The following is a 17,978-nucleotide window of genomic DNA, read 5'->3' on the forward strand; positions in this document are numbered from 1 at the left end:
AGATTGACTCACTTTCATTTGCATTTGCCGTTTCTATGAACTTAGATCCTGTCTTCGGTTACCATGTCAGATTTGGTTTTTATTTCGGTTTTGGACACTTTTCTAGTTAATTTCAGACCTTGTTTTTTTTGTTGTTGTGTTTTTTTTTTTGGTAAATAAATAACATTCTTTGATATGCACACTTGCCTCCATTCCGGCTTCCCTGCATTTGGGTCAACTCGCACAAACGTGATATCTAAAAGAACAACCAACTCATGGGAAATCAAAGGGGCACATAATTTGATGGTGAATGAGTACTGAATTTTGCTCTTTTTCATTTGTAAAATTGATTTTGCAATACATTATGCTCCGGGGATAAAAAGAAAACACATTGGACGAGACCCAGAAATGGAGATGGAGATCCTCGAGTGGTGTGGATATCAGAGACAAAATGGATTCTGTTCATTTGCAAGCTCTCAAGATTGCACAAGCCAGGAAATATGAAGGGTAACTGCTTCCATAGGTTGGTGTACAAATTATTTACTACAGTGGAACCTCGGTTTTCAAACGCCTCTCAGTTCGAACAAATCGGAATCCGACCAATAATTTCGAGAAATTCGAACGCCGGTAATCGCTCTTTTCGTGACCAACTGTTATCGCGTGCAGACGTGCTTCGTTTTGCTTTCGCTTTTAATATAGGTGTGCGAAGTGTTTTAGCCCCTAATTATGCCTCTGAAGAAAGTCAGTGCAAGCAGCAAAGTTGCTACTGGTGAAAAAGGAAAAGTAGTGCGTACAACTATTGCATTTAAGAAAGAAATAATAGCAAAATATGAAAGAGGTGTGCGAGTGTCTGATCTTGCCTGCGCCTTCTGCTGACCACCACAAAGGTAAGAAATCCAATTCATAATTATTTTCTTTATCCTTTTTTTTTGTTCATGTTAGCGTAATCTTTCATACGGATGATTACAATAACGCGAACGTACGATTAGCCTGGGTTAGCTTTGTTTACGATAAACATTCAGGGTGTTGGAACGGATTAAACGATTTACATGATTTTTAACGGGAAAAATGATTTCGGTGATCGAACAAATCGGTTTTCGAACAGGGTTCTGGAACGGATTATGGTCGAGAACCGAGGTTCCACTGTATTTGTCTTATTCTCTGGCTATTTTAAAGCAAGTTCTGGCTTGTATGTGAGTATGTACGGTCATTTTTAACTAGTTACTTTCAAAGTAACTTTTCGGCGTCAGTAATCTTGGGGGATAACAGATTTACTTTTTAAATGAAATAACTAATAATGGTATCCAATTCTTTTTTGTCAGTAAGTGATTTGTCTTTCAACACAAAAAGTTCTTGCACTTACAGCCAAGAGTCTGTTTTTGTCTTTCTCCGCCCCACTGAGCGCGTTCTCCAGGGCGGCCCGGTGCTTCTTGGCCACATCGTCCAGAACTCGAGCCTGGTTCTCCATGGTCTGGCTGCTCTCTTCCTCGTAGCGAGCACGCAGGCCACACATATCCTTTTCGTGGATCGCCTTCTCCTCACGTAGAGTCTGCCAAAAACACACGCAAATACTGTTGGTACACACTGAGACTGCCGCCATATGCCGTGTCACTCTGCCATATTGACAGCGATTGCAAATGAACAGGCGTGGATTCGGAGTGCGATTCTCCCATGTTCTCCTCTCTGGCTTCCTCAAATATATGCAGGACCAATTCTGGCATAAGTAAACATACATGTATAAATTAAGTGGAATGGTTGTGGACTATCACCCGTGTTGAGACGTGAAACAGATTTTGGGTGGCATTTTCCCTTTTTGGCATGGTCATTGCCACTTAAGAATGGAAAATCCAAAGAGTAAAGCATAGCCCAGAGACAAAATCCTGAAATTGGGGTACGTACAGCCAGAATAGTCAAGTCAAGTCAAGTCACGTTTATTTGTGACGCCCTTAATCACAAGGAGTCTCAAAGAGCTGCACAGACCACCCACTATTACAGACTACAGACTAATATTACACCTAGCCATGATCTAAAACCTACAAGAGGGCAAGGAAAAACTCCAAAACCTCAGTCAAATCATGTTTATTTGTGACGCCCTTAATCACAAGGAGTCTCAAAGGGCTGCACAGACCAATAATTATTGCAAACTACAGACTATTATTACACCATCCCCTGCTCTAAAACCTACATGAGGGCAAGGAAAAACTCAAAAACCCCATTCAAGTCAAGTCATGTTTATTTGTGACACTCTTAATCACAAGGAGTCTCAAAGAGCTGCACAGACCACCGACTATTACAGACTACAGACTAATACTACACCTAGCCATGATTTAAAACCTACAAAAGGGCAAGGAGAAACTCTAAAACCTCAGTCAAATCATGTTTATTTGTGCCGCCCTTAATCACAAGGAGTCTCAAAGGGCTGCATAGACCACAGATTATTGCAAACTACAGACTATTATTATACCATCCCCTGCTCTAAAATCTACATGAGGGCAAGGAAAAACTCAAAAACCCCATTTAAGTCAAGTCATGTTTATTTGTGACACCCTTAATCACAAGGAGTCTCAAAGGCCTACACAGTCCACAGACTATTGCAAACCACGGACTATTTTTGCACCATCCCCTGATCTTTAACCTACATGAGGGCAAGGAAAAACTCAAAAAATCTCAGTCAAGTCATGTTTATTTGTGATGCCCTTAATCACAAGGAGTCTCAAAGGGCTGCACTACAGACTATTATTATACCATCCCCTGATCTAAAACCTACATGAGGGCAAGGAAAAACTCAAAAACCTTGAGAAGGGACCACACATGAGGTCATCCCCCTTCCAGGATGACTAGAATGTTGCAACGGATGTTGCAGTAACAAATACTACACAGATATTGTCAACAGGAAATATAGGACATTCATAAGCTATAGAATAGAATTGTGTTTTAAGCCTAGATTTCAACAGTTCCACAGAAATATGTTATATTAGTTTGAAGAAGACTAACCGCAAGATGTAAAGAACCCAAGGAGAAAACAAAAAACTGGAGACTGGAAGTTGAAAAGTAGCTGTTTAAATAGAAATAAATTGAAATGCATTTATTGTCTGTGATATCGACGTTGTGAAACAACGAGATTAGACATGGCACTACAAGGTAAAAAATGTAATGAAGACTTTGAAGGGAAAACTGATAAAAGACGATCAGGATGAATAGGCAAAAAAATAACAATTAGAAAGTAGCGCTTAGAAAACTGGCCTGAGATTATCATTATATATATATATTTATATGTATGTATATGTGTGTGTGTGTGTGTACGATTGTTTTTGTGTGCTTGTTTTTTTTTTGTATTTTGTGTTTTTTTTGTATTTCAGAGGCTTGTATGTTTGGGGAGGTGGCCTCTTTATGAATATTCAGTATATTGTATATTGTATAATTAAGAATATTGAATATCACAAGTTTCTATCTTTCCTTTGCAATGGGTAGAAAAACAAAACCATGTACGTTTGCATGTTATGTCGAACTATTTTGTCAACCAATAAAAAAAAAGAAAACTAGCCTAGGTTATAATAATAATAATTCAATGGAAAATAATAGTGAATCAAAACAATAGAGCAATAAAAAGAAGTGCAATAACATTTAGCAGCAGCAATTTAAAAAAAAAAAAGAAACATCATTCATGAGGTATATATATTTTCACATTTCCGTGCAATACTATATATTCTCATTTTTATTTAGCAACAAAAAAACACAAAAAGAATCATGTCTAAAGGTGATCTCATGATTAAGAAAATTTGGAATACCGAAACCCCTCACAACTTTGCGCTCCGGTTATCGCTGCTTCACTGCTTCATAGACTTTGAATTGATTCGTCCTTACTGTCATTGATATCGAAGTATGCATTGTGTTCAGAGCAGACAGCAGACACAGCAAATGCTAACCGAGGGGCAGGTGAGAGAGGGCTTTCTGTGTTGGGTGGACATGATTTTCCATGTGCGACTGTTATTGGCTGGTGTATGTTATCAGTCGAACAGCGGGGCTGGTTCACGAGTTGATGTGTTTACCTCAAACAAAATAGGAAGTAGGGCGAGAGCTAGTAGCTTTACCACCCGTTACATTGAAAAGAAATTCATCACAAACACTGAAAGAGCTCTATAGGTATTGGTAATAATCAGGGTTGGGTAGGGTTACTTTAACTTGATTATTTTCAATTACTTTTGGATTACTTCGATACCAAATATGCTAATAAAAGACAAAATAAGCTAAATATGAATAAAATGACTAAATTTTGTGCAGGCTTGGGGAGTAACGGAATACATGGAACTGCAAAATTGATGTTGGCAAGCTGCTTGGATTTATTTTAATTTTGTTTCTGTCGCATTTTATGTTCGTTTTGCCGGAGATCAAAGCTTACCACGTGTTGTGAGTCATCATTTTTTTCATACATTGGAGTAATCCAAAAGTAATTGAAAGTAATCAAGTTAAAGTAACCCTACCCAACCCTGGTAATAATAGAGTTGAATAAAGGAAACAACAAAAGAAAGAAAGTGCTGATTATTTATATATATTCATCATACAACGTTAGCTAACAAAAAGTTAACTCGACATTTCGGAAATCTAGTCTTTAAAAACAGCTTTCGGGTTTGGTAAAATTCCCCAGGTTTCTTTAGAGCCATGGAATATTTATAACAATTCCTGTTGATTGAAGCCCCAGCGCCTCCCAGTGGACGTCACGGCGCAAAATGTCAGCGCTGAAGGGCGAACCAAAGCAACATGAAGCGGCCAACTTGACATTCAGTGAAAAGGAGTTGCCGCCGGCTGCTCATGCGACCTTTTACGAAGAAGTGTTTTTCCTCGAAACTGGCAAACACAATTATCGACGCAATGCCACTGTCGCCTCTGACCATCTTTAACTCTTGTTTCATTGTTATAATGTGACCAAAACATTGCCTGGAAGTGATGGCCATCGATTTGAGTCATTATTTGACTTTGTTTCAGTGTTCTCGTTTGCCCGCGTCCCTGCGTCCTAGACGTATCATTTTTGCTGGGGACGCATTGTCTCAAATCAACGTGCGTCCCCGGGACACAACTTTTTTGACACAAAATTGTCATTATTACCCGATTACTTTTTTTTTTTTTAAACAAAGATTTACCCCACTCCAAACTTTTCGTCAGGCAGATCCGCCATTGTTGTTTTGGTCTCGCGGTTCGAGTTTTCGTCTGCACGCCGATCTCGGCAAACGAGATGTCGTTGCTTCGAGATGACGTCATTGTTGTGGTGCTTGTCGGCGAGGGAAGGTTAAGTGCGCATACCTGTCAACCCGTACGTTTTTGCCGTACAAAGTACGTTTATTATGCATTTTAAGACGTGTACGACGTACAAGAAAAACGCAAATTTGTCAATCATGGGTGTACCATCCGGTAAACACAGACTATCACAAAAACAGCAAATCAATCAAGTCAAACGAGTTTGAGTTGTGTAGTGAAAGTCCGTCTCTTTTTAGAGAACTGGCTTTTTCGGCTCAACTCATCAAAGAGAGCCGGTTCTCAAACGGCTCACTTGCTTTGATGCATTAAATTACGAATTATTATGTTGTATAAAGAAGTTAAGAAAAAAGGAAGTATAAAAGGAGAAAATGAAAAAAGACTTTGAGGTTATCCCTGTAATCAGTATATTATCAAAAATAATTTAATGCAATAATAATTTGAATAAGAAAATGTATTATTCTACTTTATTATATTTGCATGTATTTTTTCCTTCTGCAGTGAACGTCCAAGCGACTTCATTTTTGAACTTTTTTTACATTTTGTGCAGGCTTGGGGAGTAACGGAAAACATGGAACGGCAAAAATGATGTTGGCAAGCTGTTTGGATTGATTTTCATTTTGTTTCTGGCGCATTTTATGTTGGTTTTGCCGGAGATCAAAGAGATCAAAGCCAGGAGAGAAAGCTTACTACGTGTTGTGAGTCATAATTGTATTCATATTTAGTTTATTTTGTCTTTTATTAGCATATTTGGTATTGGAGTCATCCAAAAGTAATTGAAAGTAATCCAGTTAAAGTAACCCTACCCAACCCTGGTTATAAAACGCATGCAATTGTATTGCATTCAAAGAGGACCTTGAAATAAATGATCACAATTAAAAAAATGTATGTTAAGAAATGTACCTGATTACTACAACAGTATACACAGGTTTTGGCCGATATGTGCGGGTGTGGTGTACCTTATGTAGTGACTGCAGCTGCTGTTTGTGCCTTTCTTCTAGCGCCTGACCCTGGTTGTGCAGCGCCTCTCGCTCCTCCTCCAGCCTCAGTACTTTATCCTTCAGACGACTGCGCTCATTGTCCAGGTCGCGCACAGCAGCTTCCTGGGTCATCTGCGTTGCCTGCAGGCCGCTGATCTGACCTGACGGCGGCGGTCGACATGACGTCATTTTCGGGAGACGCTCGCACGAGCGATAATGGTTTATTCCCTGGCTTACTCGCTTTCAGGAGGATCTCTGTGGCCTGCTGCTGAACACGATCTCTGGCCGCCTCCAGCTCGCACTCAGCTTCCTTCTGACGGATCTCCACGATCTCGGAATTCTGCGTCACCTCATCTAGCTGCTTACTCAGGTCCTGGAAAGAGGAATGAAAATACAGTGGAACCTCGGTTCTCGACCATAATCCGTTCCAGAACCCTGTTCGAAAACCGATTTGTTCGATCACCGAAATCATTTTTCCCATTAAAAATAATGTAAATCGTTTTAATCCGTTCCAACACCCTGAATGTTTACCTTGAATGTTTAACGTAAACATAAAGCTAACCCAGGCTAATCGTACGTTCGCGCTATCGTAATCTTCCGTACGAAAGATTACGCTAACATGAACGTGTAAAAAAAAAAAATCAGGTCGTTTACAAGTCATTTAGCACCCGGGTCTCCACAACAAGTGGTGAGCGGTTCATTGGAAAGGGGGCTCCGTTCCAACACCCTGAATGTTGGGCTCCGTTCCAACACCCTGAATGTTTAACATAAACTTAAAGCTAACCCAGGCTAATTGTACGTTCGCGTTATCGTAATCTTATGAATAGGATTTCTTACCTTTGTGGTGGTCAGCAGAAGGCGCTCGCACACCTCCTTCATATTTGGCTATTATTTCTTTCCTAAATGCAATAGTTGTACGCACTACTTTTCTTTTTTCACCTGCTGCTTGCACTGACTTTCTTCGGAGGCATAATAAGGGGCTAAAACACCCGTACGCCGCTCAGCATCGCACCCTAGCGTACGCACTCACGCATTACCGGAGTTCGAACTCTGATTTTTTTTGACCGAATAGCGAAGCAAGAATTTCTTGAAATTTTTGGTCGGACACCGATTTGTTCGAACTGAGAGGCCTTCGAAAATCGAGGTTCCACTGTATGCTGAAAGTTCCTTACTTTGTGCAGAAAAACATGGGAAAAATGCAGCAACTACGGGTAAGCAATACAGCGGGACTTCTACTTACGAATGTTTCAGCTTACAAAGTACCTGAATGAGAAAGTATTGCCTCTTGTTCCAAAGTTGTTTCAAGGTACAGAGTCAAAAATACAGTACAGTACGCACTGCTATTAGCTGCTCCCAGAGTTTCCCTGACGTAAATAAATGTTTTATAAGTCCAACCATTTATAAAAGATACCATTAAGAATGGCACGTTTATGTGACAGTTCATGTATTTTTGCTGTAAGTGTGAAACACTTTGTAAAGCGCTTTGGGAGGTCTTCAGTGACTTGAAAAGCGCTATATAAATGCAGACCATTGATTCCTAACATTCCTGTAAAATTGACCTCAAATCTCAATCCGAGACATATGCAAAGTAAATTGAATGTTGTTCTTGAACCATTTGGAGAATATCGTTTCTTTTGAAATGTAACACTCTGAAACTGAAATAATCGCTGCAAGTGCGACTAACATTGAGTAATCAGAGTTGGAACACACAGAAATAGGTTTTTATTTTCACCTGAATTTTTGTTTGCAATTAAATGCCTGGAGATGTGTGTAGCATGGGCATTTTAGCTGGAAAACAGGTTAGACAATAGCTTAAAGCCTTACCTGCTACCTTGTCAATTTTCACAACATAGGTTTAGGTGTTTCCGAAAGTGATCATTTGGAGACGACCGGTTTACAACCTTAAAACCTTTGCAAATTAGTATTTTACTTTGGCCATTTTTTTAGACATTGTGAAAGTTATAAATGTTTGACTTCTCTTTACAGAAGTCAAAACAATGATTGTGCACACTTGCGCATAAAAATAATGACGGTGAGTAAAAATGAATTACAGATTGCCTTAGGTACATTCGGATTTGTATACAGCCACGGAAAATGGGATGAAATTATGTTGGAAATTTTCTTAGCTAACCAATGTGTCAATCATCATTTGAATCTGTTACTACTGGATGAACAGGGTTGGGTAGGGTTACTTTAACTTGATTACTTTCAATTACTTTTGGATTACTCCAATACCAAATATGCTAATAAAAGACAAAAGAAACTAAATAGGAATACAATTATGACTCACAACACGCGGTAAGCTTTCTCTCCTGGCTTTGATCTCTTTGATCTCCGGCAAAACTAACATAAAATGCGACGGAAACAAAATGAAAATAAATCCAAACAGCTTGCCAACATCATTTTTGCCGTTCTATGTATTCCGTTACTCCCCAAGCCTGCACAAAATTAAGTCATTTTATTCATATTTAGTTTCTTTTGTCTTTTATTAGCATATTTGGTATTGGAGTAATTCAAAAGTAATTGAAAGTAATCAAGTTAAAGTAACCCTATCCAACCCTGTATTCGGACCTACAGGAGAGGATGTCCCTTTCATCAAACAGGCCAGTATAATCTAATGCAGGCTATGGACTGTGAAAAACCAAGGCTACCATTGGCTGAGAAAGGTGTTGATCTAAAGGTCAGAGGCTAACTACCGTATTGGGAATAATTTTACGAGTCTGTTTATTCTTTAAGGGGAGCTTTGAAATGAAACGAACAAGTTAGAAAAAGGAACGTCGAACGAGGCAGACATGCTTTTAGGCAGATTTCTACTTATCTGTTGCCATTATATTGTGCTAAGGAATAAATAATTTACTTGGTTGGAATGAAAGACATTTGCGTACATTAGCTGAATATCATGCCGGCCAGGGGACATAATTGGTAAGTTACGCCGGTTTTATAGTTTTCTGGAATCAATAAAAGCATTTATTGATTTGACGCCATTGAGTGCGAGCTTATGTCAACTGAGGACACGGTGTGGACACTCTTATTGTGAAGGGGACGGGGAGGCCCTGACACAATGTTTAGTCATGGTGAGTTACCGCTTCCACCCCCCCTCCTTTAACTCCTCCCACCCCACCCCCTTCTTATGTGGCGCTCAGTTTAACATGTAGGAACTCGACGACGCGACGTAAGTATATTCTCTTCTGTCACATTTCATCTCAAGTTTGACTTTTTTATACCAAAAGCGAGCGGTTGTTTGTAGACTCCTCCACCCACCTTGACGGCGCTCTCGGAGGCAGCGAGCAAGGCCTGCAGCTTATGCGAGCGTTCACGGTGTTCACGAGCCTCTTCGCTAACTCGGGCTAGTTCAGTCCGAAGCTTGCCCAGAGTCTTTTGCAGCGCCGCTTCCTGCGTCTGAAACTCGCGTCGCAGTTCAGCTTCGGTTCGCTTCCATGCCAGGAGGTTGTCTGATGTCAACTGCTGCGTTCGCTTCATGGCCTCCAGTTCACGCTCATAGAAGGCCTGAGCCTGAAAAAAAATATGCCAGCTAGTGATTACCGTAATTTCCGCACTATAAGGCGCACCTAAAAGCCTTTATTTTTTTCAAAGGCTGACCATGCGCCTTATAATACAGTGCGCCTTATATATGGATCAATATTAAGTCGCAAAGTCTTGCAACTAAGGCAAGCAGCCGCCGACTAGTAGTCCGCGGTGTATGCTGGGATTTATATACCGGCGTTTTATTTCCTAATCAATGTGTCAATCATCATTTGAATCAGTCACTATTGGCTAAAGTTAATCGGAGGTAAAGGGGGCGGACCCTTTTTATCATTTACAGGCTCGCATAGGCTAAAGGGGCGAAACAAAGCCTGCAATTGGCCGAAAAAGATGAATGTGAATCACACGTTGGGTTGCACTACGGCATTGAGAAAACATTTTTTACTATTCTGTATTTGTAAATATTTTACTCTCCTGGATTTACTACACTCACGGTTGTAAGAAGACCATGGTTACGTATCATTATTGAACGTGATGGCTGCAAGAGAACTTAAGTGAGCTATCCGGTTTTTATTTTCCCGGTATCTTGTTTTAGAACGATCTTGATGTTTCTGTGATGAGTCTATTTTTAAACTCAATTCAATTCAAAGTGTTTATTGTCATATGCACAGTAAATAACCCCGTTTCCCTGCACAATAAAATTCTTCCTTTGCTGTCCACACAGTTGCCAGCAAAAAATAAAATGGAAACTAAGAAATGTTTGGCATTTCTTGAATCCCGAGACTTTAATCTTCTGAATTATATTTGGAACGATGCATTTGAGTGATTGGTGACATCGTACAGACACTGTTTCCGTACATGTCTGAGACACGTATTTGCAAGCTTTCAGAATGTTAAGGGGGTAATAAGTTTGACTGACCTATCTGACTGTTTTGTCGACTTTCCCATTGTAGCGCCTTATAATCTGGTGCGCCTTATGTATGGAAAATATAGGACCAAAAACTATTTTTGGGGGGTGTGCCCTATAACCCTGTGCGCCTTATAGTGCGGAAAATACGGTACATCAACTTAAATCTAAATTTAAGACAAGATTACTTTTTGACTACCGGTAATCGTTATTGTAGTCGGTGACTTGTCGGCTATTAAAAGAGCCGCTGCTTGCAGCCCTATTATTTAAGTCACTTGTTTTTTGGATCATGTGACCATTCAAGATGGTGATTACAATGATGACCACATTTTTACTATTATTCCGAAAGGAAACACTAATGGGGGCTGAGTTAATTAAAACGTAGGCCCTTTATTCATTGACAACAGCACCAGGGCAACCATACTGTAGAATAGTGCCAGAATGCAACACATACTTTATTTTTGTGGACAGTACGTTCAATAAAATGAGTTTTTTCATTGTAACACATTTTCTTGTGTTCATTATCTTTTACCACTTCATTTAAGAAAAAAATCTATACCTATCCAATTATTCTACTAATTGTTTCAATGGTTGGTGACTAGTCTACAGTTAAGATAGTCGTTAGTTACAGCTCTGGTCCAGTACCTTGCTGAGTTTGGCTTCGTACTCTTCCACCAGTCTTTTCTTGTCTTGCTTGAGTTCCTCCACTCGCTCTGCTAGAGAATCAACCTTTAAAGAAACCAAAAAAATGACTATCCGAGTTCTTTCCAATTGGTAGATTTTAAGTCCAAGCAGTGGACCTCAGCTTTGTGGAGTTGTCCCAGCTTCTCCTGGTCTTTGCTGTAGTTGGCATTGTGGCTTTGGTGGCTGCGGAGGAGCTCCTGAACTTCATGCCGGTGTTGGCCCTTGAGCTCCTCTAGGGCCACCTTTTTCTCCTGCTCAAACTGCGCTTGCGCCTGGCTGAAGGTGCGCAACTTCTCTTCAAACGACCGCCGCATCTCCTCCACCTCGCGCGACATAGACACCACCCGTTGCGTGTGCTGAGGGCCGAGAGTTAACTTCTTGTGAGGTGCCAATCAGCCAGTCAGTTGTAATCTATTATATCAGTCAAGTCACATTTATATGTATAGCCCCTTGTCACAGAAAAGTCTAAACGGAATGTACAGAACGCCATAAAAACATTTCCTGATCTGAAAGAAAAAACTAAAAAAAAAACCCTCAGTCATCAGTTTAAGATACAATAGATCAGAAAAACAGTTCTTCATATAATTAAAATCAGGCGATGGTGTAATTGTAATCCTATGCAGTCCTTTGAGACATTTTTGTGATTAAGGGCTATACAAATAAATGGGACTTGACTTGACATGCGACTTCTTCATATAATTAGGTATATCCCGATCACACAATTTAGCACGCAGGGCAGAGTACAATTTTATTATTTCAAGGATCACCCAATACCGAGTCTAAGTCTAATACTACTACCACGCAAAAGGAAAAATAAATATGTTCCATATCTAAATCTAGATCTTGTGTATATGTGTCAGTGCATGTGTGTGACAGCACCACTTGTGAAACTAATAACGGACAGAAACATAGCTCTTTATAGATCAAAGTTATTACTGTCAAACTACATTTTTTTAAAGCTTTGTGACCCTTTAGTTGTGTATTTGCCAATCATCATTGCCTGACACCAATCAGCTGAAGTCAATCAGTACCTCAGTACCTCAGTACCTCAGTACCTCAGTACCTCAGTGCCTCAGTACCTCAGTACCTCAGTACCTCCGTACCTCCGTACCTCCGTACCTCCGTACCTCCGTACCTCCGTACCTCAGTACCTCCGTACCTCCGTACCTCCGTACCTCCGTACCTCCGTACCTCCGTACCTCCGTACCTCAGTACCTCAGTACCTCAGTACCTCAGTACCTCAGTACCTCCGTACCTCCGTACCTCCATAGCTCAGTACGGTAGTATGGCAGTCTGTCTATCAGCCAAATAGCCAATCAATCCAGTAAACAAGTACTATCAATTAGTCAAATAAACAGACATCACACAACCAGTCTATCAAACAACAATTAAACTATCTAACCACCCAAACAAAATCCAGGCATTAGTGGAACAAGCAAACAACCAAGCACTCAAATGACCAGTCAGTAATGCTTTGGACAATCAGTAAAATACCCAATGAGTCATTTAACAGTGAGTCAAACAATTTCATTATCAAACCCAACAATTATTCAATTTGTTCAACCAATAACCAGTCATCTGTGGACCAACCAATGAAACAAAAAAATAATTTGTCAACTAATTTGCCAGTCAGTTGACTGATGAAGTTAGTCAGTTAAATACATAATTTGTCGACCGGTCAGTCTTTCAACTGACCGATCCAATAACCAATTTGTCAACACACACAACAATAAGTCAGTTAGTTAACAGTCAGTCAGACAGTCAGTCAAATAACTAATCTAAAATAATTCGGTCCTCAAACCACTATCCATTCAAGAAAACAGTCATCAATCAATCAAAAATCGAACAGCCAATTATTCGGACAGCCAGTTTACCAACCAGGCAGTCTAACCAGTCTAGCAACCAATATGTCATTCATGCAACCCCAACCAATCAGCTAACCAACCCAAAATTTAATTAATTATTCAAATAGTACAGTTCATGCTCGGATTTAAGCCAATACAATTTTAAAATAGCTACATAGTAAAAGAAATATGTACCCAAAGGATTTAATGCAACATGTACCTAAACAATGATAACTATTTAAATGTGTAGATAATAAAGGTTAATATATCTGGTGATAAAGATAATATTAAAACCATTTTTTCTTCAACTCGATTGTTGTCACTGATTTCCACTTTTCCTCCCCCTTTTCACTAGCTTTCTCTGGACCTATCTTTTTTGTTGCTTAAAAACAAAAATACCCACTAAATCACAATAAAATGAGATGTTGTCCCTCTCAAACAGAAAGAATAGATTGAGGGGGAGCATGAGTACATATATGACGCATACATTATCCTACCCTATGATTTCAGGATTGGGTTTATAATTCTTAACTCGATTAATTCTTAATGCGATTCGATACCTCAACCAAAACTATCTGTCAATCTATAAACCAACAAAATAGTCAATTAATCGGTTTATCAATATGCCTACAATTAGTTAACCAACCCAAACATCAGTCAGTCAGTCAGTAAGTCAGTCAGTAGGTCAACCTACCATTCAAACCACCAGTTTGTCATCAGTCGACCAGCCAAACAGCCTATTAGTTAATATTCCATCAATAAGCCAGACAGTCAGTCAGGCATCCAACCAATCAATCAACATTAGGTCCAAACCAAATAGCCAATAAACCCAGATGAATTAACCCACCAAAATAAAACATTATTATGCAGAAAATTTTGGGGGTGTAAATGTTGGGGATTAGCACCCGACCAAAAAAACCTGCTGGACTTACCTGCGCCTCAGTGCACAGCTGGAGGTCCTCCACCCTCTGCCGGTAGTTGTCGAACTCGGCTAGCGCCTGCCTCTTCATCCTCTCGTGCAGCTCCATGGACTCCTCCAGGGACTGGATGCGGCGTTTTAGATCCATCTCGTCGCTGATCTTGCTTTTGTACTGTGCAGCGGAAGAAAATACTTAAAATATAAATGCAGTTCGCTTGAATGTGAGACTGGAAAGAAGCACTGTTCTTTTATATCATAACATACTTGTAAAATCTTCTCCCTGGTCTCAGAGAGGATCTGCTGCACCTCCTCCTCGTGAGCCTCCTTCAGGGTAGCGATGGCCGCCTCGTGCTCATCGTTCTTGGTGTTGAGTGCGTAGATCACCTGCACAAGCAAAAACAGAGAGCCCTGATGAAGCTCGATAATTGAATTTTAGGGTTTAAAATGACAAACTTGGCTACAATTGTTTTCATTTAGTCCAAAATAATAAGAAATGCGTTAATCCCTTAATGTAACGCGGTTTACTTTTCAATGTTATGCTACTTCCTGGGATGTTCTGCATTCCGATTGGCTAAAAGGTAGCCACGCCCCCATTCTGCCCATGTCTGCCTGTGTGTCAATAACAAATGAAATGAAATGATCTGCATTTATATAGCGCTTTTCAAGTCAATGACTTCCCAAAGCGCTTTACAATGTGCTCCACATTTCCCAATAGCGGCCTTGCAGTCATTTAAGGCGCTAACCTGCTAATTTGGGGTATTAGGGGTTCAGTGTCTTACCCAAGGACACTTCGACATGTAACACGGACGAGCCAGGATTCGAACTGGGATCCCTGATCCCAAGACGAGCGCTCTACCTCCTGAGCTACTGCTGCCCCAACAATGTGGCTTTATACGTACATAAGCTTGACGAAATTATGCAGAAATTATTTACAATCACAAGTTTCTCGAAAAGCCATCATGTCAACAAAACGTTCTGGACCGTCAAAAGCACATAAAGGCAGAGGAAGATGCCATCTATCGCCAACAAAGTTGGACCTCTCGACATGCTTAAGGAAGGTAAAAGCATTTCCAACCGACATTTTTGTTTCCCAATAACATCCACATGATGGCGATATAATTTCCTCTGAAGTAAAACCGTAAGTAGTGTCCTGAGATCATTTTAAAAACCTCTTTGGAACCAAAAGTGCAATATAAAAACTAGATTAATTTTAAAATCATAATTTGACCTTACTGAAGTTATTTGTAAGATAAAAAAAAAACAACTTTATAAGGTACAGTACTTTTATTTATTGGTTGGAATTTTTATTTCATGTTTTTGTTTTCGAATAACGTCCACATGATGGCGACAAAATATCATCTAAAGTTAAAAAAAATCAGTTTGTGTCCGAAAATAATTTCCATCCTTTTTTGGAAATCAATAGTGCAGCGGAAAGATCATTTTAAAATGTTATATTTTCCAGTATTTGTAAAAAGAAAAAACATTAATGAATTTGGTTGGATCCCTTAACCGCTAGGGTCATAGGCGCACCCTTTCCTGTGGTGTGTCCTGGGCAAGTACAGCCTGGTGGCCCCCATCCCGCTCCAGGCCAACTTGGGTTTCCACCCAGAATCAAACCGGGGACCTTTCTTGTGTTAGGCAAATGTGGTTACCACTGCACAACGGAAACAACAGTTCTTTGATTTGTTGAACAAACGCGTGAGCATGTCAATAGGGTTTGTTCTTTGGTTTCAATGTATGATAGAGTATTTAATAAAACAATAAAGGTTTCTATTTTGCGTATTTTGACTTTCGCGGGTCCTTTTTGGAATGCAACTTTTGCAAAAAACGAGGGATTACTGTATAAAGGTTTTTTTTAATGGGAAAAAATAGCTTATGAAACACATACAATTGTACTGTGACAAGCTATTTTTTTTTTTTATTAAAAAGAGAATTACAAATAAATACATAAAAATATATACATGAGTTGTTACACCTAGGCATTAATAAACACGTACAAATTTCCGTTCCCTTATTATTCCCGTATCCATATTTCCCTAGACGGCTCTATGTGCATTGAGCACTGTGATCACTTTTTAATCCACCAGAAGTGTAAACTAATCTAGAAGTCGAAAACGGGTAGGAAGTCCCCACATGAGCTAACTCGGCGATAGAAGCGCAGGGGAAGGAAAAGAAAACGAAGATGCGGCAGCTGCCGCAGTGGCTGAGCGCCAAAATGGGAGCTTCATACCTCTATTTATGCAAACACACATTTACGCATAATTATCAGCTCTGATGCAGACATCCGGACGATTGTTTTCTAAGAAAGGAGAACTGCACTGTACTCTAAGTTATGCTCTAGTCTTTTAAATCAAGCAATTATTAAATCAGAATAATGCAGTTATCATTGTAGATCAAAAAACAACAACCACGGAGGCTGGGTGATTAGCGCGGTGAGGAGGTTCAGGGTTGAAGTCTAGCTACTGCAGTGTAGGGGAATATGCAGGTTCGATATCTTTTAAGTCCTCTTACGTGATTTAATAAAGTACACCGGGGCTTGCCATGAGGGGGAGCTCTTTATTTCGTCATCCCAAAGAAACTCTGAGAACTCCAGACATAACAACGCTTTTATAGCTTCAGTTTGAGTACAACCCAAAAGGCGGCCCTAGTCCTCAGTAACAACAAGGAAGATGCTGTCGTACCCTTATTAGGACATGTTGTTCGCCTCAGTTTGCTCAGAGAGTCCTTGAAGGTCCCAAGGACCTTCCCAAAATGATGTCAACATTCTGTCACACTGTAAGCAAGTCTTTCTACATTTCTTTCTAAATGTATGCAATTCTATTCTACAAATGCAAGTCTATTTTCCACAACAGCAGCATCCCCGTGTGGAGTTGGCATGTTCTCCCTGTGCCTGCGTCTGTTTCCTCCAGGCACTCTGGTTTCCTTCCACATTCCAAAAACATGCAAGCCAGGTTAATTGACCAGTCCAAATTGTCCCTAGGTGTGAATGAGTGAGTGAGTTTTCTGTCTTTTTGTGCCCTGCAACCAGTTCAGGGTGCCCCCTGCCGGGCAATAACTGGGATGAGCACCAGCACCCTTGCGACCCTACTGTGGATAAGCGGTGCAAATAATGGATGGATGGAAAAAACAACAACAGAGCCCCAAATGGACTACAAAACTTAAATTAGAAAGAAACAAGAACCCAGTGTTCACAACCAATGGAGCTATATTCGCTTTATATATTCGCTATTCGCTATTTATGCTAGATATGTTAAAAGAGCTATATTGGACTTCTCCCTCAAAAATAAATATGTTTGGAACCGCAAACTATTAAAGGTTTTATATAAGCCTCATAAGGAAGGCAACACATACTGGAAATATATACTGTAGATATCTATATTCATCGAAAAACGTTATGAATATGTCATGATTACTTATTCGGGGCCCCTGCGGCTGCCCTGTTGCCGCCAACAGACACGGGACCTGATTGGCTGTTGGACTCTTATTAAACTCCCGTCTTCCGAAAGGAACCCGTCAGACCGTCTGCGAACCTATGCTCTAAGCTAGGCAAGCTTTTGTACGCTCCGACATGATCCTGCCCTGTTTTCCTGCCTGATATCTGTTGCCAACCTTTTTCTGGACCCGTTTCTGCTTTTGCTCCTCCGTCCTGGCGATCGACCTGTTTTGCCCTGTTTCCTGCCTGATACCTGTTGCCGACCTCTTTTCTGGACCTGTTTCTGCTTTTGCTCCTCCGTCCCGGCCATCGACCTGTTTTTCTTGCTGCCAACGACTACCCCTTGTATCATATCTTTCCTCCTACGAAAGGCATATCGTTTTCTATTGTCAAACATTTCTGAAAAAAGTGGAGCGCCAGAGAGCCGCATGCGCCTATTTCTGATTGCGGAGATAGAAATAAGTCATAAATAAACAACAACAACTGATACCCTGGAAGA

At 40.2% G+C, this 17,978-nt stretch overlaps 1 protein-coding gene across 2 annotated transcripts in view; it reads right to left on the bottom strand.

The window, feature by feature from the left end:
- Positions 1–17,978, bottom strand: part of fam184ab (family with sequence similarity 184 member Ab) — a 113,438-nt gene that overhangs the window by 66,235 nt on the left and 29,225 nt on the right. For both annotated transcript variants that reach the window (XM_088324846.1, XM_088324845.1), the window contains exons 2-9: positions 14,311–14,430; positions 14,060–14,218; positions 11,400–11,639; positions 11,245–11,328; positions 9,471–9,722; positions 6,447–6,582; positions 6,189–6,370; positions 1,343–1,528 (exon numbers count right to left, since the gene is read on the bottom strand). In XM_088324846.1, the coding sequence (XP_088180972.1) occupies positions 1,343–1,528; positions 6,189–6,370; positions 6,447–6,582; positions 9,471–9,722; positions 11,245–11,328; positions 11,400–11,639; positions 14,060–14,218; positions 14,311–14,430 (1,359 nt within the window). The remainder of the gene's footprint in view (positions 1–1,342; positions 1,529–6,188; positions 6,371–6,446; positions 6,583–9,470; positions 9,723–11,244; positions 11,329–11,399; positions 11,640–14,059; positions 14,219–14,310; positions 14,431–17,978) is intronic.

The sequence above is a fragment of the Urocampus carinirostris genome, chromosome 20 (assembly GCF_059441175.1).
Source record: "Urocampus carinirostris isolate Australia breed hairy pipefish chromosome 20, RoL_Ucar_1.0, whole genome shotgun sequence".
Classification (NCBI taxonomy): domain Eukaryota; kingdom Metazoa; phylum Chordata; class Actinopteri; order Syngnathiformes; family Syngnathidae; genus Urocampus; species Urocampus carinirostris.